A 17,467-nucleotide genomic window follows, 5' to 3' on the forward strand; every position below is an offset into this window, starting at 1 on the left:
TACTCATATCAGCAGTGGTATGCATGGCAAATGCCCCAGTGTCCTTGTTGTAATATCTGCTATTATCATCGAATTTCTAACTCTTTATACAATTTTGAAAGTATTACACACTAAAAAAGAAATCGAAGTATTTTCCCCTTTACAACTGATAACTACTTCGTTTATTTTTCTCAGAACATTTCTAAAACAAAAGACATTGAATTCACAGGGGTTTTAGAGATTTTATTTATGTATAAACAATTTAAACACTTTGCCATAAATTATCTTTGCCTGTCTCTATTCTTTGCTTAGCAGCAAATTAAAATTAATATAAAAACTCAATGAACAATTCATACATGTATATTACAAAAAAGTTCTGTACCAAAGTTCTTATTAGACTTGATTTTTATTTTTATTTTTTTGTCTTGGTGACCATAATGTGATTGTCTCAGTTTCTTGACCAAACAAACACACTAATTTTTTTTTAAAATCTGAAACAGTGATTGTGCCTTCTGGCTGATGTATGTACAGGGTGATCTGAATTGGTGCCCATTTGCAATAGTGTTAACACAATGCCCACAGCTCTACTAGAACTGATACCAACAAACTACTGAATCTAAACAGACTACACCCTGTAACTGTGTTATACTGTCCACAATGGAATCTTCAAAGACAAACAGAGTATGAAATTTATCAGTAGTGATTTATAGCCACCATTTTGAATTGAACTTTACACTCTGCCCTCTTTGAATAAATTAACTTTAGGTCAGACAAAAGCAGGGTCGGAGTGCAAGTGCAGGTTTATATTCTTTAATATATATTTGTTACTATTTCCAGTGCTCTGTTGCTCCCGTTCTCCTCATTTCTTCCAGTTGCTGCACACAAATCACCCCAAAAGTCATGTATTCAATGCACCTGTATTTTGCTTTTAAATGAAAAACCTCTAAAATGCTTATCAAATAAGCAGCCCCCTCAGCTGGTCTAATTTAGGAGGTGGGTTGCCCTCTTGGATTTCTTGAAAGTTTGCTCACGTGTAAATGGAGTGAGGTAATATAAGATGAGGCCTTCCTTTTCAATATTTTTGTTTTGAATTTTTTTTTCTTTAGACCCAGAACAAGTGGGTAATATTTATGGGGTACTTCTGAATTTGTACGGTTTAAAGTTTTCAGTCTGGCTCTAGTCACTTCAGGAAGTGGTTTTTAATCACTTGGACAGCAGCATTTCACTCAAAAAATGTGAGCTTTGTTGCCACTTACTAACCCGAAGTAGCTCAGCCCAGTGCCCCCGTTGGTCTTCATCTCCTTAGGAGAGGAGATAACAGTTGTAACTACTGATTCATCCAGGCAAGGATGACAGCAGATTAATTTGTTACCTCTTTCCCATTTCATTCTGTCTTAAGAACTGGATGTTGCTGCTACTGTCTGCCAGCTCTGGGTACTGCTCCACTGGGAGCACATAGTATCCTTCGTAGCCTTGAACCCTCCCCGTGCTCAAAAGCTGCTGTTTCTCGCCTTCAGTCCATAGACGGCTGCCCTCTTTGCCATCCCGTGCCTTCTGTTGCTCTTTGAGCCAGGCTGACCCCAAGGCCCGTTGCCGAGCTTGATCCAGCACTCTTGCTTTTTCTTCGTCCAATGTGTCAGGCGTCAGGCCATAACGTATGTTCATCAGCAAGGTGGAATACTGGAATTCAATATTTGTGAACCTTCGAGTCCTTCCATTGATGAGGAGAGTTGGCTGGGACACCGTGACATTCACTCCACTGTCTAGCACCTTACGCCCACTGGTCATTGCTAAGGTAACAAGATCGCCATCAGATGACCCAATCTTGACAAAATAATGGGTGTCCTTCCCCTCAATACTATAGTGCATCTTTTCCAGGTAGTAGGCATTGTTAAGTACTGAGGCAATTTTTCGGCTGTCTTCTGTTGTGACACTTGCAACACCCGTTGTCACTTTGCCTTCCTTCACAGCGAACATGATGCCCTTGCCAATAATTGGAGTGGCAGTTGCAAACCAGTGACCTGCTTTCTCTCTAATATTGGCATGTAGTCTTTTAGATATGACTTGTCCCTCAAGGGCCATGAAAGCTTGGTTGTGTCTTTCTGTCGTCTGCTGAACTCCAGTAATTAGCTATAATAACAACAGAAAAAAGCACGTTATATAGCATCTAGAAATTCATACTACATGAAAATGCTTCAATTATCATAAAAAGCCCAACTCATTTACCCACTCTTTAAACATGTTGTTGAAATGTGGTTAACACACTAATACCCAAGTCTCACGATTTTTGAAAATGGGCAGCATTGAACTGGTAACTTGCTAAAAACTTTTTATGATTAGATGGGTACCAGCAAGGGACTTACTACTGAGTTCTGGGTGTGGACATAACAGTGCTACAACTGGTTAAGCACCAGCCAATCTTTACTTCAGTAAGTGGATTGGAGACTTTGGTCTTTTGAACATCCAATTCTGCCTTAAGACAGATAATTGGTTCAACTAGTTCAGTGTTATCTACTCTGACTAGCAGTGGCTGTCCAGGTTCTCAAGTAAAGAAAGATCTTTACCTGGAGATGCCAGGAATAAATCTTAGGATGATATGCATTCTCAGCATTTACTCTACCACTGAACCACCGATCTTGCGCTAACAGACAGGTAAGTAGCATTTCTGAAAACATGTTATTATCTTATTAGTGTCACTGATCAAAATAGATAACTAAATCAACAGTCTTACCATTTTTAAAAAAATTTCCCTGCTGTTCCTGACTACAGTTTATAGGACTTCAGGATAAATTCAACTTGTGAACTTTGGACCTTCCTTCTTTATATTGTACCTGAAATACTCCTTTTTGAAACTTAAGGGAGTCTTGGAAGCCATTTCCAATATATTTCCAAAACAGTATGACTATCTGCTGTTCAAAACAGTTAGAAATTATGTAGGATCTCTTGCACACATGCAGTTTGTCTTTGTAGATCATGGGCCTTCTTTTCAACTCACTGTTTCCTAAAGAATCTGTAACAATACTATCACGGACAACTGCTGGCCAATTTTCAAGCTACAGAAGATACGAGTAGGTGGAGGCTGTCAGTGGTCAACAACAGTTCTAACTACTTGGGTAAACCTCCACATTTGTCTCACAATACCCAAAACAGTGTTTCCCATATGGTTTGTCACTCACCTAAAAAAATAATCACTGGCTCAAATGTTACTATGTTTTATGACATCTTCTTTGCAGAGTTATGATAATCTCTGCTGACATAATGCTCATCAGAAAGTATCAATAAGCATGTAAAAATGTTTATTACTGAATTAAAGACCCTTTCACAGAAGTGTGAAAAAGGAATACAAAAGTTATATTTTGGGGTGTATTCACTAACCAAGCCAAAATCCGATGTGGTTTGGGGTAGTAAACCTCTATGTAGAAATCAATGTGTTTCACAAAATCACCTGTTACAATAATCTATTATTATTAATCACTAATATTTTAAGTATTTGTGGGGTTATTTTTCCACCCAGGAGCATATCTGTCTGCGACAAGGTAAAGGTTTCTTCAGTGTTTGTTACCAGTCTATAATGGTTTATTCTATCGCTTCCCTGGATCAGTTTTACTTTGCAAAAAAGTAATGGGTTGCCTCTAATCATAATACATTATATTTACTGTGACAAAAAAAGCATCCCAACTGCAAAATCGGTAGATTTTTTGGAGAGGGGGGTTATTTTATGTCTTAGGTGCTTTTTGGTTTACAGAAAGAAAACTGTAAGTGGTAAGTGACTGTATTTGGGGCACAGTTTCTATTAATAGGCAGGTGACAATGTCATTAAAGGACACCGTTTATTGACCTACTTCAGCATGCATTCTGTCCTCCCAGTTCGACTAGGTTGCTTTTTATCCCAGAGTTCTTTCAAAGAGTTTGGAAAATAATTACTCCAAAATCGCTCCAACTTGACACACTTTAATCCAAAAAGAAAAGGTGTTCATGATTCAGGGGTGGGGTGGGGGCTGCTGTTGTTGTTGGAAATTGTATCCTGTGCATTGACAAAGGCTTTCACAGCCAAAATCAACTGGCTGTTGTGGGTTTCTCAAAGAGAAACACATCTTACTGTGGAATGCTGGATATGGCTGCGTGCAAAATGTTAGGAAGCAAAAAATACCAGAACACAGCCACACAGCTCGGAAAACCCACAACAGTTTTCACCCTATTTTCAATCAACAGACAATTTTATACCTTGCGTGAAACTTCTATTAATAGAAGAATAACTGCATGTCTGAATTTTTTAATGCTTTACACAAAAGGCATAATAGTAGTGATATTTTATAAGGTGACAATATGATCAACTATCATTGTTAGGCAAGCAACACTTTAAGAATAAATGCTGAAAATGGTTAACAATACTGCAATGAAAGTATCAATATTGATGGGCAGCATGAAAATATGTAAAACTGCCAATTCAGTTTACCTCAGTTTCACCAGACAGATTCAGCTTGTCAGATACACTTGATAAATGACTAAAATAATGTCAACTGAAGTTACTGAAGCAAATTCATTGGTGGATGGAAAGCACTTCTGTTTACCTGTCCATTTTCACATGCCTGAGACTCTGACAGCTCATAAGGAGGTGGCACAAAGTACATTCTTGCTCTTGGGAAACCAGGTATAATGTTGCTGAGCTGAAAGCCAAACATCACTAACCAGCTCTTCACATCTGAGAATTAGAAGTAAATATGTGTGTGAAACCTCAAAGTGCAAAGTAAACATCAATCACACTGAATCTTAACATCTACTGAGAAGGCAGGATGAAGCGTCAGAATTTTTAGCCTGTTTTTTGTTCTAGCAAACAAAAATGCCCTAGCTGAGCATAAGAACAAGTGTTGCTACAATTGTATTAAGAAATGAAAACACCAGCAAGGAAGATCTCTTCTTGGCTATCCAGACCACAGAAATCCTATACTATTGTTCCCTTGCTCCAGGAACATAATTTGTCACTGTTATTAACACTACTACACCTACTATTCTGTCTACTGTTATTAGCAGTTTCTACAGCATGGATATGTGTGTCCAAACACTTCATACTGATAGGATTTATTTTGTGACCAGAGCTGTACCCCAAACACTTCAAACAGTACTTTGACAACAATACTTGTACTTACAGTTACATTCCCAAAATTTTAATTCCTTAATATGGAATGAAGGGATAGTAGGAACTGAGTATCACTCCCTTTTTCTCAGACTCATTTTTTCCCCTCACTACAAAATAATTAGCTGAAAGACATCAGCACTCATCAATGGATGTTAAATATGTCTGACCCCAGACAAAAAAGTGATAGTCACTTCCATATATAATAACTTAGGTTCCAGAAAGCAGTATTTTATGAAAATGGTAGAAGCCGTTGGTGGAGAAAGGGGTATTGATCAACTAAGTCATCAGTGACTTTATACACATAGACATAAACTCAGCCCAATCCAGAAGGTGGGGGGTGAAATGGGCCATGGGAGCAACTTAGGCTTGTGTCAACATGGATGCTTACACTGATGAAGAGAGCAAACAAGCTGGTGGGTGGGTGGCACACAACATTGCAGTGCCCAAACACGGAACAGCCCACTGCTCCAAAGCTATGCCTGCATCAGAGAGCATGTTGGTGCAGTGAGAGAGCGGGCTGGGGAATTCCTGGGGATGGAGCTGACTTCAGTCAGCTTGCACTGGGCTTTCACCTGGGAATGCCCCCTCCCCAGCCACAGGCTGATGCCACCTGAAAGTGAGGCGTAAGTCAGTTTTGTCCAATGGGCAATTTTCAGGCAGCTGGGATTTTTCCTGTTTTTTTCTCCTTCCTGTGCTGCCTGACAGCCCTTGGAAGGCAGTACAGTGACGTAGCAGTGATGCCGTCCCTGGCTGATGCGCCCTCTGGATTGGGCTATAACAGGGATTTGCAACATGCGGCTCTCCAGATATTCATGGACTACAATTCCCATCAGCCATGCCAGCATGGCCAATTGCTGCAGGTTGCAGACCCCTGGGCTATAAACTATCCTTGGATGTGCCAGTAATAATTAATGGAACTTTAAGGAAAAACCTTATATTTAAGCTGCAGTTTGTAACTGAGTCAGACACATAAAAACTTAACTAGACATTGGCCATTTCCACACAAGCCCCTGAAAATGTTTTGCAAACATTTTCAAAACCCCTTTTTGTCCACATTCATCCCCTTGAAATTGCTTCCTGGCCACCATTTTGTGGCTGTTCCTTTTTTTTGTTGTTTCACAGATTTGTAAATCCAATGCTCTGAGGCTTCAAAGCCCTGTGCTCCGATTTTCTAGGGGTTGTGTCTATGTAGCTACACAAACCCCCAAAATTAAAAAAAATGACAGAAACACTGTGTGAGAATGCTGGAGCAAGCTCAGAAAATGGTGCTGACATGAAAGTCTGGGGACTGCAGCGTGGCATGGGAAACGTTTTACAGAGATCCACGAAAACCATTTTCAAAAAAAGAATTGCTTGGGAACAGCATGCAAATAAAATGTTTTGAGGCAAGAAATAAAACATTGAACTACATGAGGAAATGTTTTATTTCCTGCCTTAAAATGTTTTATTTGGTTTGTGTGGAAGAAGATTGTGATTTTAAGAACAGGATAAGTGGGTAGAGGACCTGTTTTCATCTCTTCTCTCAATAGAAAACTTTCTGATTCTTTTCCACTAGCAGGTGAGACTTGACACAAGGCCTGAAAGGAATTTTTTGTCCACTGATCCGTGATTTCTGTCATTTCAAGAGCACATTCCAGTAGATTTTAGAAAATAAGGGGGGAATACACAACTCTTGGTAGTTTCTATGAATCGGTCATGCTTCATTTTAAACATAATTTGCCTTTTCTGAAGTTTTAATCTCCTCTGAAATTATGGAAGCTCTTGGGAGGGGTGGGGGAGAGAGACTTTTTTGTTCTTTAATTACTGTGGCCTTAATTACAACATACTGCTTATTCTACTCTGAAAAGAGTTTCTCTTGAATATATCTTAATTGACTTTCTTTGAAAAACAGTCAGAAGCTAGTTCAAATACTGTTTGATTCTACTAAGAAGCAAATGAGTACTAATGGAGGATGTTAGAGAATTTCCATCCAAACTCAAAGCATGCAGTTTATACTTACTTAAATCCAAATGTGTCTCAATAGTTTTCAGTTCTTAAGCAGTGCTTTAAACATTAAGATTTCTCCTTTTTCCAATTGGGTTTCAGTACTTACTCCTCTGAGCCTGCATTTCATTTTCAGGACACTGGGAGCTAGGATTCTAGGATCCTAGACTTTGTTCTTGGCTCCAGCACTGGCTTTTTAATGGACTTCAGCTAAGTACACAGTGAATCTCCACGCAATGACTCAACACCACTGAATTAAAGGGTACATGACTGAAGTGCTGCTTGACAACATTTCCCTTGGTAAATCAATCTGATGTCTGCTTGTAAAGTGTCATTAGGTCAAAGTCTTACAAGGTGCTGAACACAGTTGCTTTAATATACCACACAAACTAAGCTCTTGCTTAGCCTTAGGCATTTTAAGTCACCAAGCTTATATCATGATTTTTTGCCAGCCAGCTTAATAACATGCACAAAGTCATCAGGCTTAACAACAATAATAATATGTCCTGCCCTATTAATATGTTTGAATATAATCTGTATACAAGTAATGCTTATGTAAATAAGCAATCATTCAACTTCCACTCATCATGTGTGATTAAGTCTCACTAGGGCATTTCAAGCTCAAAGAACTGATGCAGAGTTATATCTTCAGTTTAAAAAAATGGTTCCTTGTGTCTTAACTAAGGAGTAGGAACTACATGCCATTAGGATGTAAAACATTCCTTTTATAGTTCTTACAATGCCCATACTTTCAGGTCTATTAAAGATGAGTTCCCTTCTGTTATTAGATGTATGATTTTTTGATTTCTCATCCAGCACCAGGAGATGTTTCCATATGCAAAATCTTACCCAATACATGTTTCACAACATTCCTTAGATTTCAGTACCATGGCCAGTTTCTCACCTGTCACATAGTTCTTCAAATCCAGTTCATTGCTGAGAGGATTGTTGCTCTTGAACATATACAAGTTGAATGGAGCTGGCTCCTTGCCAATATTTTTCCACATTGTATAGTCTGGGGATGTCCAACGCCCAGCCAAAACATCATAATCTCTCTGAGTGAAGTGGACTAGTTTTGTTAAGGGGTCATACAGTCCTCCGTGAAATCCAATCACTATTTGGAAGTCAGGGTTGGAATCATAATATATCTCCCCATATGCAGTATATTGCAGTTGCTTGATCATGAGGCCATTTATACTGAATACTGCCAGTGGTGTACCTGTATTATCAGAGGCAACATAATATTCTTCCCCACTGCTGCTTTCCATAGCAAAAAGGTGACCTTGAAGATCGTAGTACAATGAAGTTATTTCTGAATTTGAATGGTTGTATACATGTGTTATTCTTGTAGGGTTGTGAAGATCAGCATAAAAGTATTGAAGGTGGTGCCCCAAATTAGTTTTGTAAGATGCTCGTCTTCCTACTCCATCATAACGATACTGAATACTCCAACCATTTGCTTTGTTGTAAGCTCTTGTTAAGAGGCCTTTGGAGTTATAATCAAATATATCAGAACCTCTTTGACAAAGAAAGCCATCATCATCGATTTTGTATTGCATGTCACCCAACCGTGTAATCCTGTCTCTTAGATCATAGCGCAGTGGCATCAATCGGACACTATTTCCAGGATTCAAAAGATGTAAATTCCCATTTAGATCATAACTGTAACGCCAGGTAGGTCTGTCATTGACTGCCACACTCTGAAGCTGCCCATCTCCATCATAATCATATGTGTATTTAGTTGTATTGGCATAAGGCCCAAGTTTTAATTCTCTCTTTGTCACCCTTCCCATACTGTCATATTGCACTGTCATCCAATACATGAGCGATCGAAACATTTCATACTGAACTTCCTTGATACGTCCATGTGTATCAAAGTGTTTGCTCAGTGTCATCACTGCAGTGGTAATTATTTGATTTATATCATAGTAGATTACTCCAAATTTTCCAAAGTGTTCTACCTTGCCTGAGATTTCATCATAGCGATAAAGGTCAACTGGAAGAGGTATCTCACTTATGATAGGCTTGATGCTAGCAATCCGAAAGCTATTGTCATGATAGGTATAATCAAATCTCGCATTGACCATACCTTCCTCAGAGAACCTATAAATCTGTTTGTCAACCAGAGGTCCAATTTTACGGTAGCGAATAGTACAAGAAAATCCACCACTCTGTAGATTCACCATCTTGAGAACTCCAGTGGTTTCATCATATCCAAAAGTCACTGCTGTGCTGTCATACACAATCTCAGACAACTTGGATAATTTCCCATATTTGTAGAAAACCTGTCGACCAGTTCCTAGAAAAGATGTTTTCAAAATTCTTCCATCATCACTATAATCAAAAATCACTGAGGCATTACTCTCAGGAGGGTTATAAATATTTCGGATGTAGCCAATGGAGGTATGAGTAGACATAGTGTGCCGTGCAATGCTAGGCATAGTGACAGCATGTAGTCGGTCTGAAGTGTCATATTCAAAGATGTATTGCCGCTGACTCTGAAGGAGCAGAACCATGGACTATTAAAACAAACAAAAATGCAAATTAGATGGCAAAGGGTCACTTTCTGATTGTATGTATATGTGATTAGCTCAGGAATATAAGTAGTAGGTTACAATTACAATAAACATAAATAAAGCAAATATACTGATAATTCTTTTTGTTCATGTGACAATTCTGCCTACTGCTGTTAATATATTTCTAACATATATGCACACAACTAATAAAAATATAATCAACAGTCAGATTATCCCAATGTGAATCCAAAGCATGTGTTTGAATTATAAACATTTCCCTGCTCCATTTTTGAAATAAGTATTGTTAAATCTTGAAGAAAGCTGTAATTCTGACTGAGAAATGAAGAAGAACACAGGTAAATTAAAAATAATTCTACACAGTTCTGCTGTTTCAAAAAAGAACAGACTTCAGAAACATAGCATGCAATTCTCTTAAAACGAAGACATACTAGCAAGAAAACCATGACTTAAGTAAGGGCTCGAAGTCTATAAATATGGCTCAGAGATGAGCTATGGGATATTGTTTTGTCAGGTTCAGTCTGAGATATTAAACATACTTGTAACAAAGTGTGCATTTAAATTATCATTCTCTCACTGGAAAGTGACTTTTAGCTGTCACCTCTTGGCAAATATTGTCTCTTATGAAAATATTAATCATGCATGTCATTACTACACCAACCTGAAATAAACAAGGCTTATAAGTCAGGTCTATTCATTGCATAGCGATACAGAAAAAAATTGTTCTTCCGCAGGAGATAATGTAGTCTTCATTCCAAGGGAATGACTAAGTCTAGGCTTTTCAGCTTCAGCATGAGGGGCTTCCTGATGCCCCCCCCCAACTCATTCATACTTTGAAAGCGAGATGCTATACAATACAATAGGGTTGCCAGGTCCTCCCTGGTCAATGGGGGACATGCGGGTACGTAGGGTTGTCTGATCCAGGTTGAGAAACCCCTGAGGATTTGGGAATGGAGCCTGAAAAGGCAGGGACCTCAGTGCCATAGAGCCCACCCTCCAAAGCATCCATTTTCTCCAGAAGAAATGATCTTTGTAGTCTGGAAATGAACTGTAATTCTGAGGAACCACAGGTCCCACCTCGAGGCTGGTATCCCTAATTGACAACAACGGTGCCAGCCTTCCCAAATTGCTTTATTATATTTAAACTGAAGTGATTGGGCAGGACATCTAAAATTAGATTAACAATGACGGCTATGGATTTTTAATCTTAAAATATTAATATTTTCTATTTTATGGCAGTATCAGAAATGCTGATTTCTAAACAAGGTATTTCTGCTGATTAATTTAGAAACATACATGCTTCTAACATATTTCTTTCTTTATGTAAGTGTGTATGTAGATAACCGAAAGACTCTTTGAATGTAATGTTGTTGCTCAGACCAAAAGTTACCTACTTTTTCCAGGTATGTGTAACTCCATACTTTTCCATCTGCAAACATACGGGAAACAATCCTGCCTTGTTTATCGATATCTGTTCTTTCACTCATAGCACCCCGTTGAAGTCCAGCCAGTCTCCCATTGGAGAAATAAGACACATTCACAGCAGCAAGTCCACTGCTGGGTAGCCAGAGAAAAGGGCGCCCAAGCTGATCATAAATAATACGGAGGGTAAATTTCCGGTGATCATCGTATATTTTTTCTGTGCGAATGTTTCGGTCATAATCGATGGATAGCAAGTTCCTTCCATGGACCTTTCAAGTAAGAGAGACTGACCTCGGTAAATAGTTTTTACATCAGATATGAATTATCATATACACAAAAAGCAGCATTTAGTAAGTTAATTGCATTAAAAGAAATTTGCCCAGAATTTCTCTCTTTAAAAAAATTTCAATGTTCAATTTCAACATTTCAATTAAAGAACAAGATATGCCTTGTTCTTCAAGCCAGATGCTTTATTTCTTTTTTTAAAAAACCATATGCACATCGTATTAGAATGAAAACTGTTTTTCTACAGAAGGAGCAAAAGTCATTATTTATTTATTTAGATGCCACACTTTTCTGTCAAATGAAGACCCAAAGTGGCCTTCTTCATCATTCTCCCCTTCTCAATTTTATCCTCATAGCAGCAACCCTAAAAGTAGATTAGTTCAGCAGAAAGAGTAATTTGAATGAAAAAACCTCACCTGCTTATTCCTGCTTCTCCTCCTGTTTTTTATAGCAAATTTTATTATTTATTTATTTATTCATTAATTTTTTTATTCGATTTAATAGACCGCCCTACCCCCGAAGGGCTCAGGGCGGTTCACACACCAATCAAACATAATACAATACAATTAAAAATCGAATAATCCCAATTAAAACAATAAATATGATAAAACAGTAGCAGTAGCATCAGTAAACTGCCCATAGTTAAACAATTAAAATTTTAGATTATAACTTCTTGGAGGAAGGCCTCGAGTAACGAACTTCAAATCAAACACTAGAGATAACCATAGCTATCCTCTGTCTCACCAAAAGAAATATGTAGAATTGTGAATTTGTCCACCGCCACTTCCTCCTCCTCCAACACTTCTCTCCCCCGCAAACACCAAGCTGGACCTGGCAAGGCAGCAGTGGCTGGGTCTGAGAGCAGCCCTCTCATGCCCCCAACTCTCCCCCTACCTCAAACACCAAGCCAGGCCCTGTGGGACAGGGCCGGCTGCCCTGCTGGGGCGAGCATCAGCCCTCCCAAACCTCTCCCCACAAAAAACACCAATTCAGGCCCTATGGAGCAGTGGCACAAACCCTCCCAAGCCCCCTCCAACCTCCTCCCACCCCAAACACCAAGCCAGAACAGGACAGCAGCAGCAGCCTTCCCATTCTTCCTCTAGCCCAAACACCAAGCCCGGCCTGCTCGCCTCCCTGTGCAACTCACTTGCTTATTTACTCACTTGCCCACCTACTTATAGTCCTTCGGAACTATTTTCTATTGCAGAAGCACGCACTTCTGCCTCACCACTACTGACTGCACTTGGTTCTTTTTGTGAGCCAGAGTATATCCCTTGGCAGGCAAAGAGGCTAGAGGAAAACTAAGTCCAAGAGAAAAAACTAGAAGCATAATTTTCTTGTAAGATGGGATCTGAAAATACTGTCTTGTGATACAAGCATTGTCTCACATAAAAAAAATATTGAAAACAATTTCTGCATGTCAGGGAAAACTCCTTCTATAGCTCAAAATTACACTAAGTGCAAATGGACAACAAAAGTTTGTTCCATGAAGAAGGAAGAGGAGAGAGGCAACTTGATACACAGAAAAACATTCACAGCTCTTGAAAATACAGCTGAAAAGGCAAATACTTAAGGAGAATTCCTAGAATCTTTTATTTTTGTCAGAACGAGCCCACAAGACCAAGCACAACTTCATCCCTTCAGGCTCTTAAATTGTAACTCTATCTCCCAGTGGAATCTGTTACTTTGGATCCCTCAGATTTTTCATAGGGCATTAGCTCTGGCCAGTAAGGCCGATTAAGAGTTTTAAGTAGCTGCTGTATGGAATAGCAATAGCAATGAATTGCCAGGGTACAGAAGGAAGGCAATACACTGTACATCAGTACTTCATTGACTGGGGTATAGTTTCATTATTGTTACTATTTTACAGCTATTTTGGTTCTATTCACAGAGAACACCACATGTTAAGAATAAAATAAGAAGGAAATCTCCCTGTTTTCCATTGAATTTCTGATCAATCAGATATCTTCAAACCAGTCTCAGTAGTGGAAGGTATGTTAGGAAAACAGCTCAGAATATTGGGGCTTATGGACATTACATTTGCCATTGAAATTATATGGATAGCAGAGTTTTAACATTTAGCAGTCTTTACTACACAGTGAGTGAGTGATAGAAATTGAGAGAGAAAGAGAGAGAGATCACAGCAAGTGGACATTTTGGACAAGAATACTGTTATCCATGTGGCAAGCAGCTTTCCAACTTTGTGGTCTCCCAAATAGAGCCACCAACATATCAAAGCACTCCCAACAGCTTTTACATAGCACCATAACTTCTAAATTGAGCCCTGGTCACTGGCATCTATGTCACTAAGGGGCTTTCTGCACAGCAGAGGCGACCTGGGATCAACTCGTGTCTCTGGAAATAGTTACCTGAGCTCAACTCTTCTGTTATTCCGCACAGTAGCCAGGTTGTCTCTCCGGACCTGAGTTCAGAGGGCGGGGTTACCTCCTTGCGTCTTTTGCTCCTCATTCCCGATTGGCTGCTGTTCTATGGCGGGAAACGTGTGTGCGTGTCCTTTTTCGTTTTGCCATGTAGGAGCTACGTTGTGACAACGTCACAAAGCGCCGATTTCCCGCCTGTCACAAACTGGCGGGAATCTGCATTTTCACGAGCCTTCTCTGTCAGAGCAGAATGAGCAGAGCTGAGCCGTTGCTTCGTGCACAAGAAGGGTTTTTTTTTGAAGGCGCGCTTTTCATCCCCGTGAGTCTCCTATTCTGCGCATGGATGAAATACTGCACTGTGATTGGCTGGCTGGCAGAGTCGAGGTGAGGGAGATTCCGCACTCTGCCGGCTTCGGCTTGAGTGCAACCTGAGTTCGGCAAAAAGTCGAGCTCAAAAATTTGACAGTGAGTGGTGGGGGAGCAGAGACAGACATTAGTCTAACGCTATGGCTGTGCGGAGTACCCAGGTCGGACCTACGTCGAACTAAGGTTGAATCCTACAGTGCGGAGGGGCCCATAGATACCAGTTTTTGTCTTTTACATGCAGCTGTTTGCTTTCTTCAGATAGAGATCTTCAAAGGTCATGCACCAAACACACAGAAAGCAAGGTGCTGGTGCTTTGGGGGCCTTTAAAAGCAAGAACAAGGAGACATTGGAACTGCTCTTAAAGAAGGTAAGGCCACTCTTAAAGAAGCCATCCTTGGATTCCACTGATCCATCCAACTACTACTCAGTGTCACACCTTCCATACCTGGATAAGGTAGTTGAAAAAGCAGAGCAGCACAGCTCCAGGCATTCTTGGAGGACACATCAACACTGGACCCATTTCAATCTAGCTTCCAACATGGCCATAGACAGCTGGATTAAGGGGGGGGGGTCAGCACTGCTGTTATTACTCAATCTGACAGCAGTGTTTGACATGTTTGATCATGGTCTAATGGCCCACTGCCTTGACAGCATTGGTATATGTGGAACAACCTTGCAATCACATTTCTCCAAGGTTGGGGACAGAAGGTAGTGCAAGGGGAGAGGATGTCACTACAGCACCGTTTGGTGTGTAATCAATTCTCTCCCCAATGTGTCCCCTTTCCCAGCTAGTTCGAAGTTTCAGGCTGGCCTGTCATCAGTATGCAGATGACACCCAGCTATATCTATTCATAGCTGGCTGGCCAGATACCACCCTCATAAACATTTGCCAGAATTCTGGAGGCTGTGGTGTAATGGTTGTAACAGAGTCAGTTGAAACTGAATCCATCAAAGGTAGAGGCCCTGTGACTGGGTTTGGGAGATTTAGGATTGGAGTGCCAGTGACCAATCTTTGACCAACTAGAATCAACTGTTAGGAAGCACAGGTCACAAATGTAGGCAGAGTGACATTTTTCCATCTGCGACAAGTTTGGCAACTGGTCCCCTTTCTGTCTCACCCTTAGCCACTGTGATTCATGCAATAATTACCTCCAGGTTAGACTACTGTATTTCATTCTACACAGGGCTACCCTTGAGACTGTTCCGGAAATTCCAGCTTGTCTGGAATGCAGCACCACTGGTCCTTACAGGGATCTTGTGGAGGGCACATATCCAGCCAGTGCTCTGTCAGCAGATAGAGTACTGTATCAGATTCAAGGTTTTGGTATTGACCTTTAAAACACTAAATGGTCTTGAACATCATACCTGCAAGATTTACTCTCCTGATACCACCCCCCCCCAAGAGTGTTACGCTCATCAGGATTCGACTTTTTAGTGGTGCCTTACCTAAAACATCCAGATGTTTTCAACTGTAGCAAGAGTTTTCTTGGCTCTGGCTCCTGTCCGATGGAACTCTCTGTCTAGTACTTATGGCTTGTATTTATTGTTTGTGTTTGCCCTTCCTTCACTATTTCTAATGATATCACCAAAGTTCTTATATTGTATAATATTGGGGGATTTTAATTATAATGGGGAGTTTTAATTGTTTAATTTTAAACTGCCTTGAGCCTGACTTGATTGGGAAAGGATGGCTTAAAAATTCAAACAAACAAACAAACAAACAGATAGATAGATAAATAGATAAACAAACAAACAAACAAATAAACTTAGCATGTTCTACCCCAGTGGTTCTCAACCTTCCTAATCTCGTGACCCTTAATACAGTTCCTCATGTTGTGGTGACCCCCAACCATAAAATTATTTGTGCCTCTGTTCCTAAGATCATCAGAAATATGTGTTTTCCGATGGTCTTAGGCGACTCCTGTGAAAGGGTTGTTCGACCCCCAAAGGGGTCGTGACCCACAGGTTGAGAACCACTGTTCTACACTAAATGGTTTAATATGAAAAGTAAATAACTGCATTCACTGGAGATGGATTAAAGAATTCTGGCCAATGTCGTAATCTAATAAAACTTTCTAAGCAATTTAATTGTGGATGCACCATTAATAAACTGGAAGTCTTTAAATTAGATATCTTTTGACAGTACTGACTACTTAAGAAGTATTCATCAATTCCTGGGAATTTGTTCTTCAGCTCATATTTTACAGTTGCTTTGATTAAGTAACGTTTTCTCTTATCCAAATTTAAACAGCACATCAAACAATATGGAAATAGACCCCAAGCCTTTCTTGAGGACATGAAAGTTGTTCTGAATTATTTTCACAGCAAGGGTGAGCACAATTCCCACCCCAGCCCACACTGCATGAATTCAGTTATAGAGAAAGCAATTTTTAAAATAACACAACTCAGTGTTTGTAAGGAAATATTTTTTAATTATCATTTATTTTCCTCACTCTTATTTTTCCACTTAATGAAGTAGATCTCTCTTTACTGCTGTTTTCATCTCCTCAGTGGATATGTCATTAAAAAAACAAACCACCACTATTCATGTAGAATTTCCCAGAGAAGTTTCAGATATTGCCAAACAGGCTTTCTAAAAAACTAAGAAAGTAGCTTTTAAAAATTAATCCTAGTAAAGAAATTCTTTCTTCTCCGGTTTCTTATCCTAGATTTCAGTTGTCCCCACAAGAGAATGCAACAGAAGCTGCCCATATCATACATTTTATATGTTTGTGAGGAGGAAGGTGACAGTTGGTACATTCTTTTTCATCATATTTGGGATTATGGGTCTCTTGATGAAGCCCTGTGGGCTCAACTGAAACTTTCTATGCAAAGTAAACCCAAAATTAACATGCAAATTAGCATTATTAACAACAAACAACAGATCACAAGACACTAAAAGAGTTATATTTTTAAACATTAATCCCCTCCCTTACCCATAGGTTTCAGTGAAGGCAGACAAAAGCCCATCACCCACTATGAATACTTAGTTGTATTTATTTCAACATAGATATTTGAAGTTTAAGGGAAGCCAGGCAAGTGTCACAAGTAAAACAGAAGATGTTTACAGAAGTCAAGTATCTTTCCCCAATATGAATCTTACTTCTTAGGCAGGAAAAAGTAACGTCTTTTTGTAATGGAAACAGCAGCTTCTGCTTCGGGCTTCTTTGAAGGTACTGTAAGTAAGTCAGTGACTACTGTTGACTAGCACTGGAGGAGTAAGCAGCCATGGTTTAGAATGTTTTCACTTAGACACAAAACAGGGTTGTACTTTCAAATATCTATTGACTACGTGCTTTGCTCTCTCAGGCCATTTCTGCACGGGCCAAAAACAGCACCCTAGGGACAGTAAAAACACTGTCCCTGGGGTGCTGTTTGCA

The 17,467-nt window shown here is 39.7% G+C and overlaps 1 protein-coding gene across 1 annotated transcript in view; it reads right to left on the minus strand.

Annotated features, from left to right (window-relative positions):
- Positions 1 to 201: 201 nt before the first annotated feature.
- The window catches only part of TENM2 (teneurin transmembrane protein 2), a 1,113,792-nt gene continuing 1,096,526 nt past the window's right edge, over positions 202 to 17,467 (minus strand). Inside the window, exons 29-32 of the mRNA XM_048487386.1 lie at positions 11,028 to 11,324; positions 8,004 to 9,618; positions 4,551 to 4,681; positions 202 to 2,109 (exon numbers count right to left, since the gene is read on the minus strand). Coding sequence (XP_048343343.1) covers positions 1,348 to 2,109; positions 4,551 to 4,681; positions 8,004 to 9,618; positions 11,028 to 11,324 — 2,805 coding nt within the window. The 3' untranslated portion in view covers positions 202 to 1,347. The remainder of the gene's footprint in view (positions 2,110 to 4,550; positions 4,682 to 8,003; positions 9,619 to 11,027; positions 11,325 to 17,467) is intronic.

This window comes from Sphaerodactylus townsendi, linkage group LG03 (assembly GCF_021028975.2).
Source record: "Sphaerodactylus townsendi isolate TG3544 linkage group LG03, MPM_Stown_v2.3, whole genome shotgun sequence".
In the NCBI taxonomy this organism is placed as follows: Eukaryota; Metazoa; Chordata; class Lepidosauria; order Squamata; family Sphaerodactylidae; genus Sphaerodactylus; species Sphaerodactylus townsendi.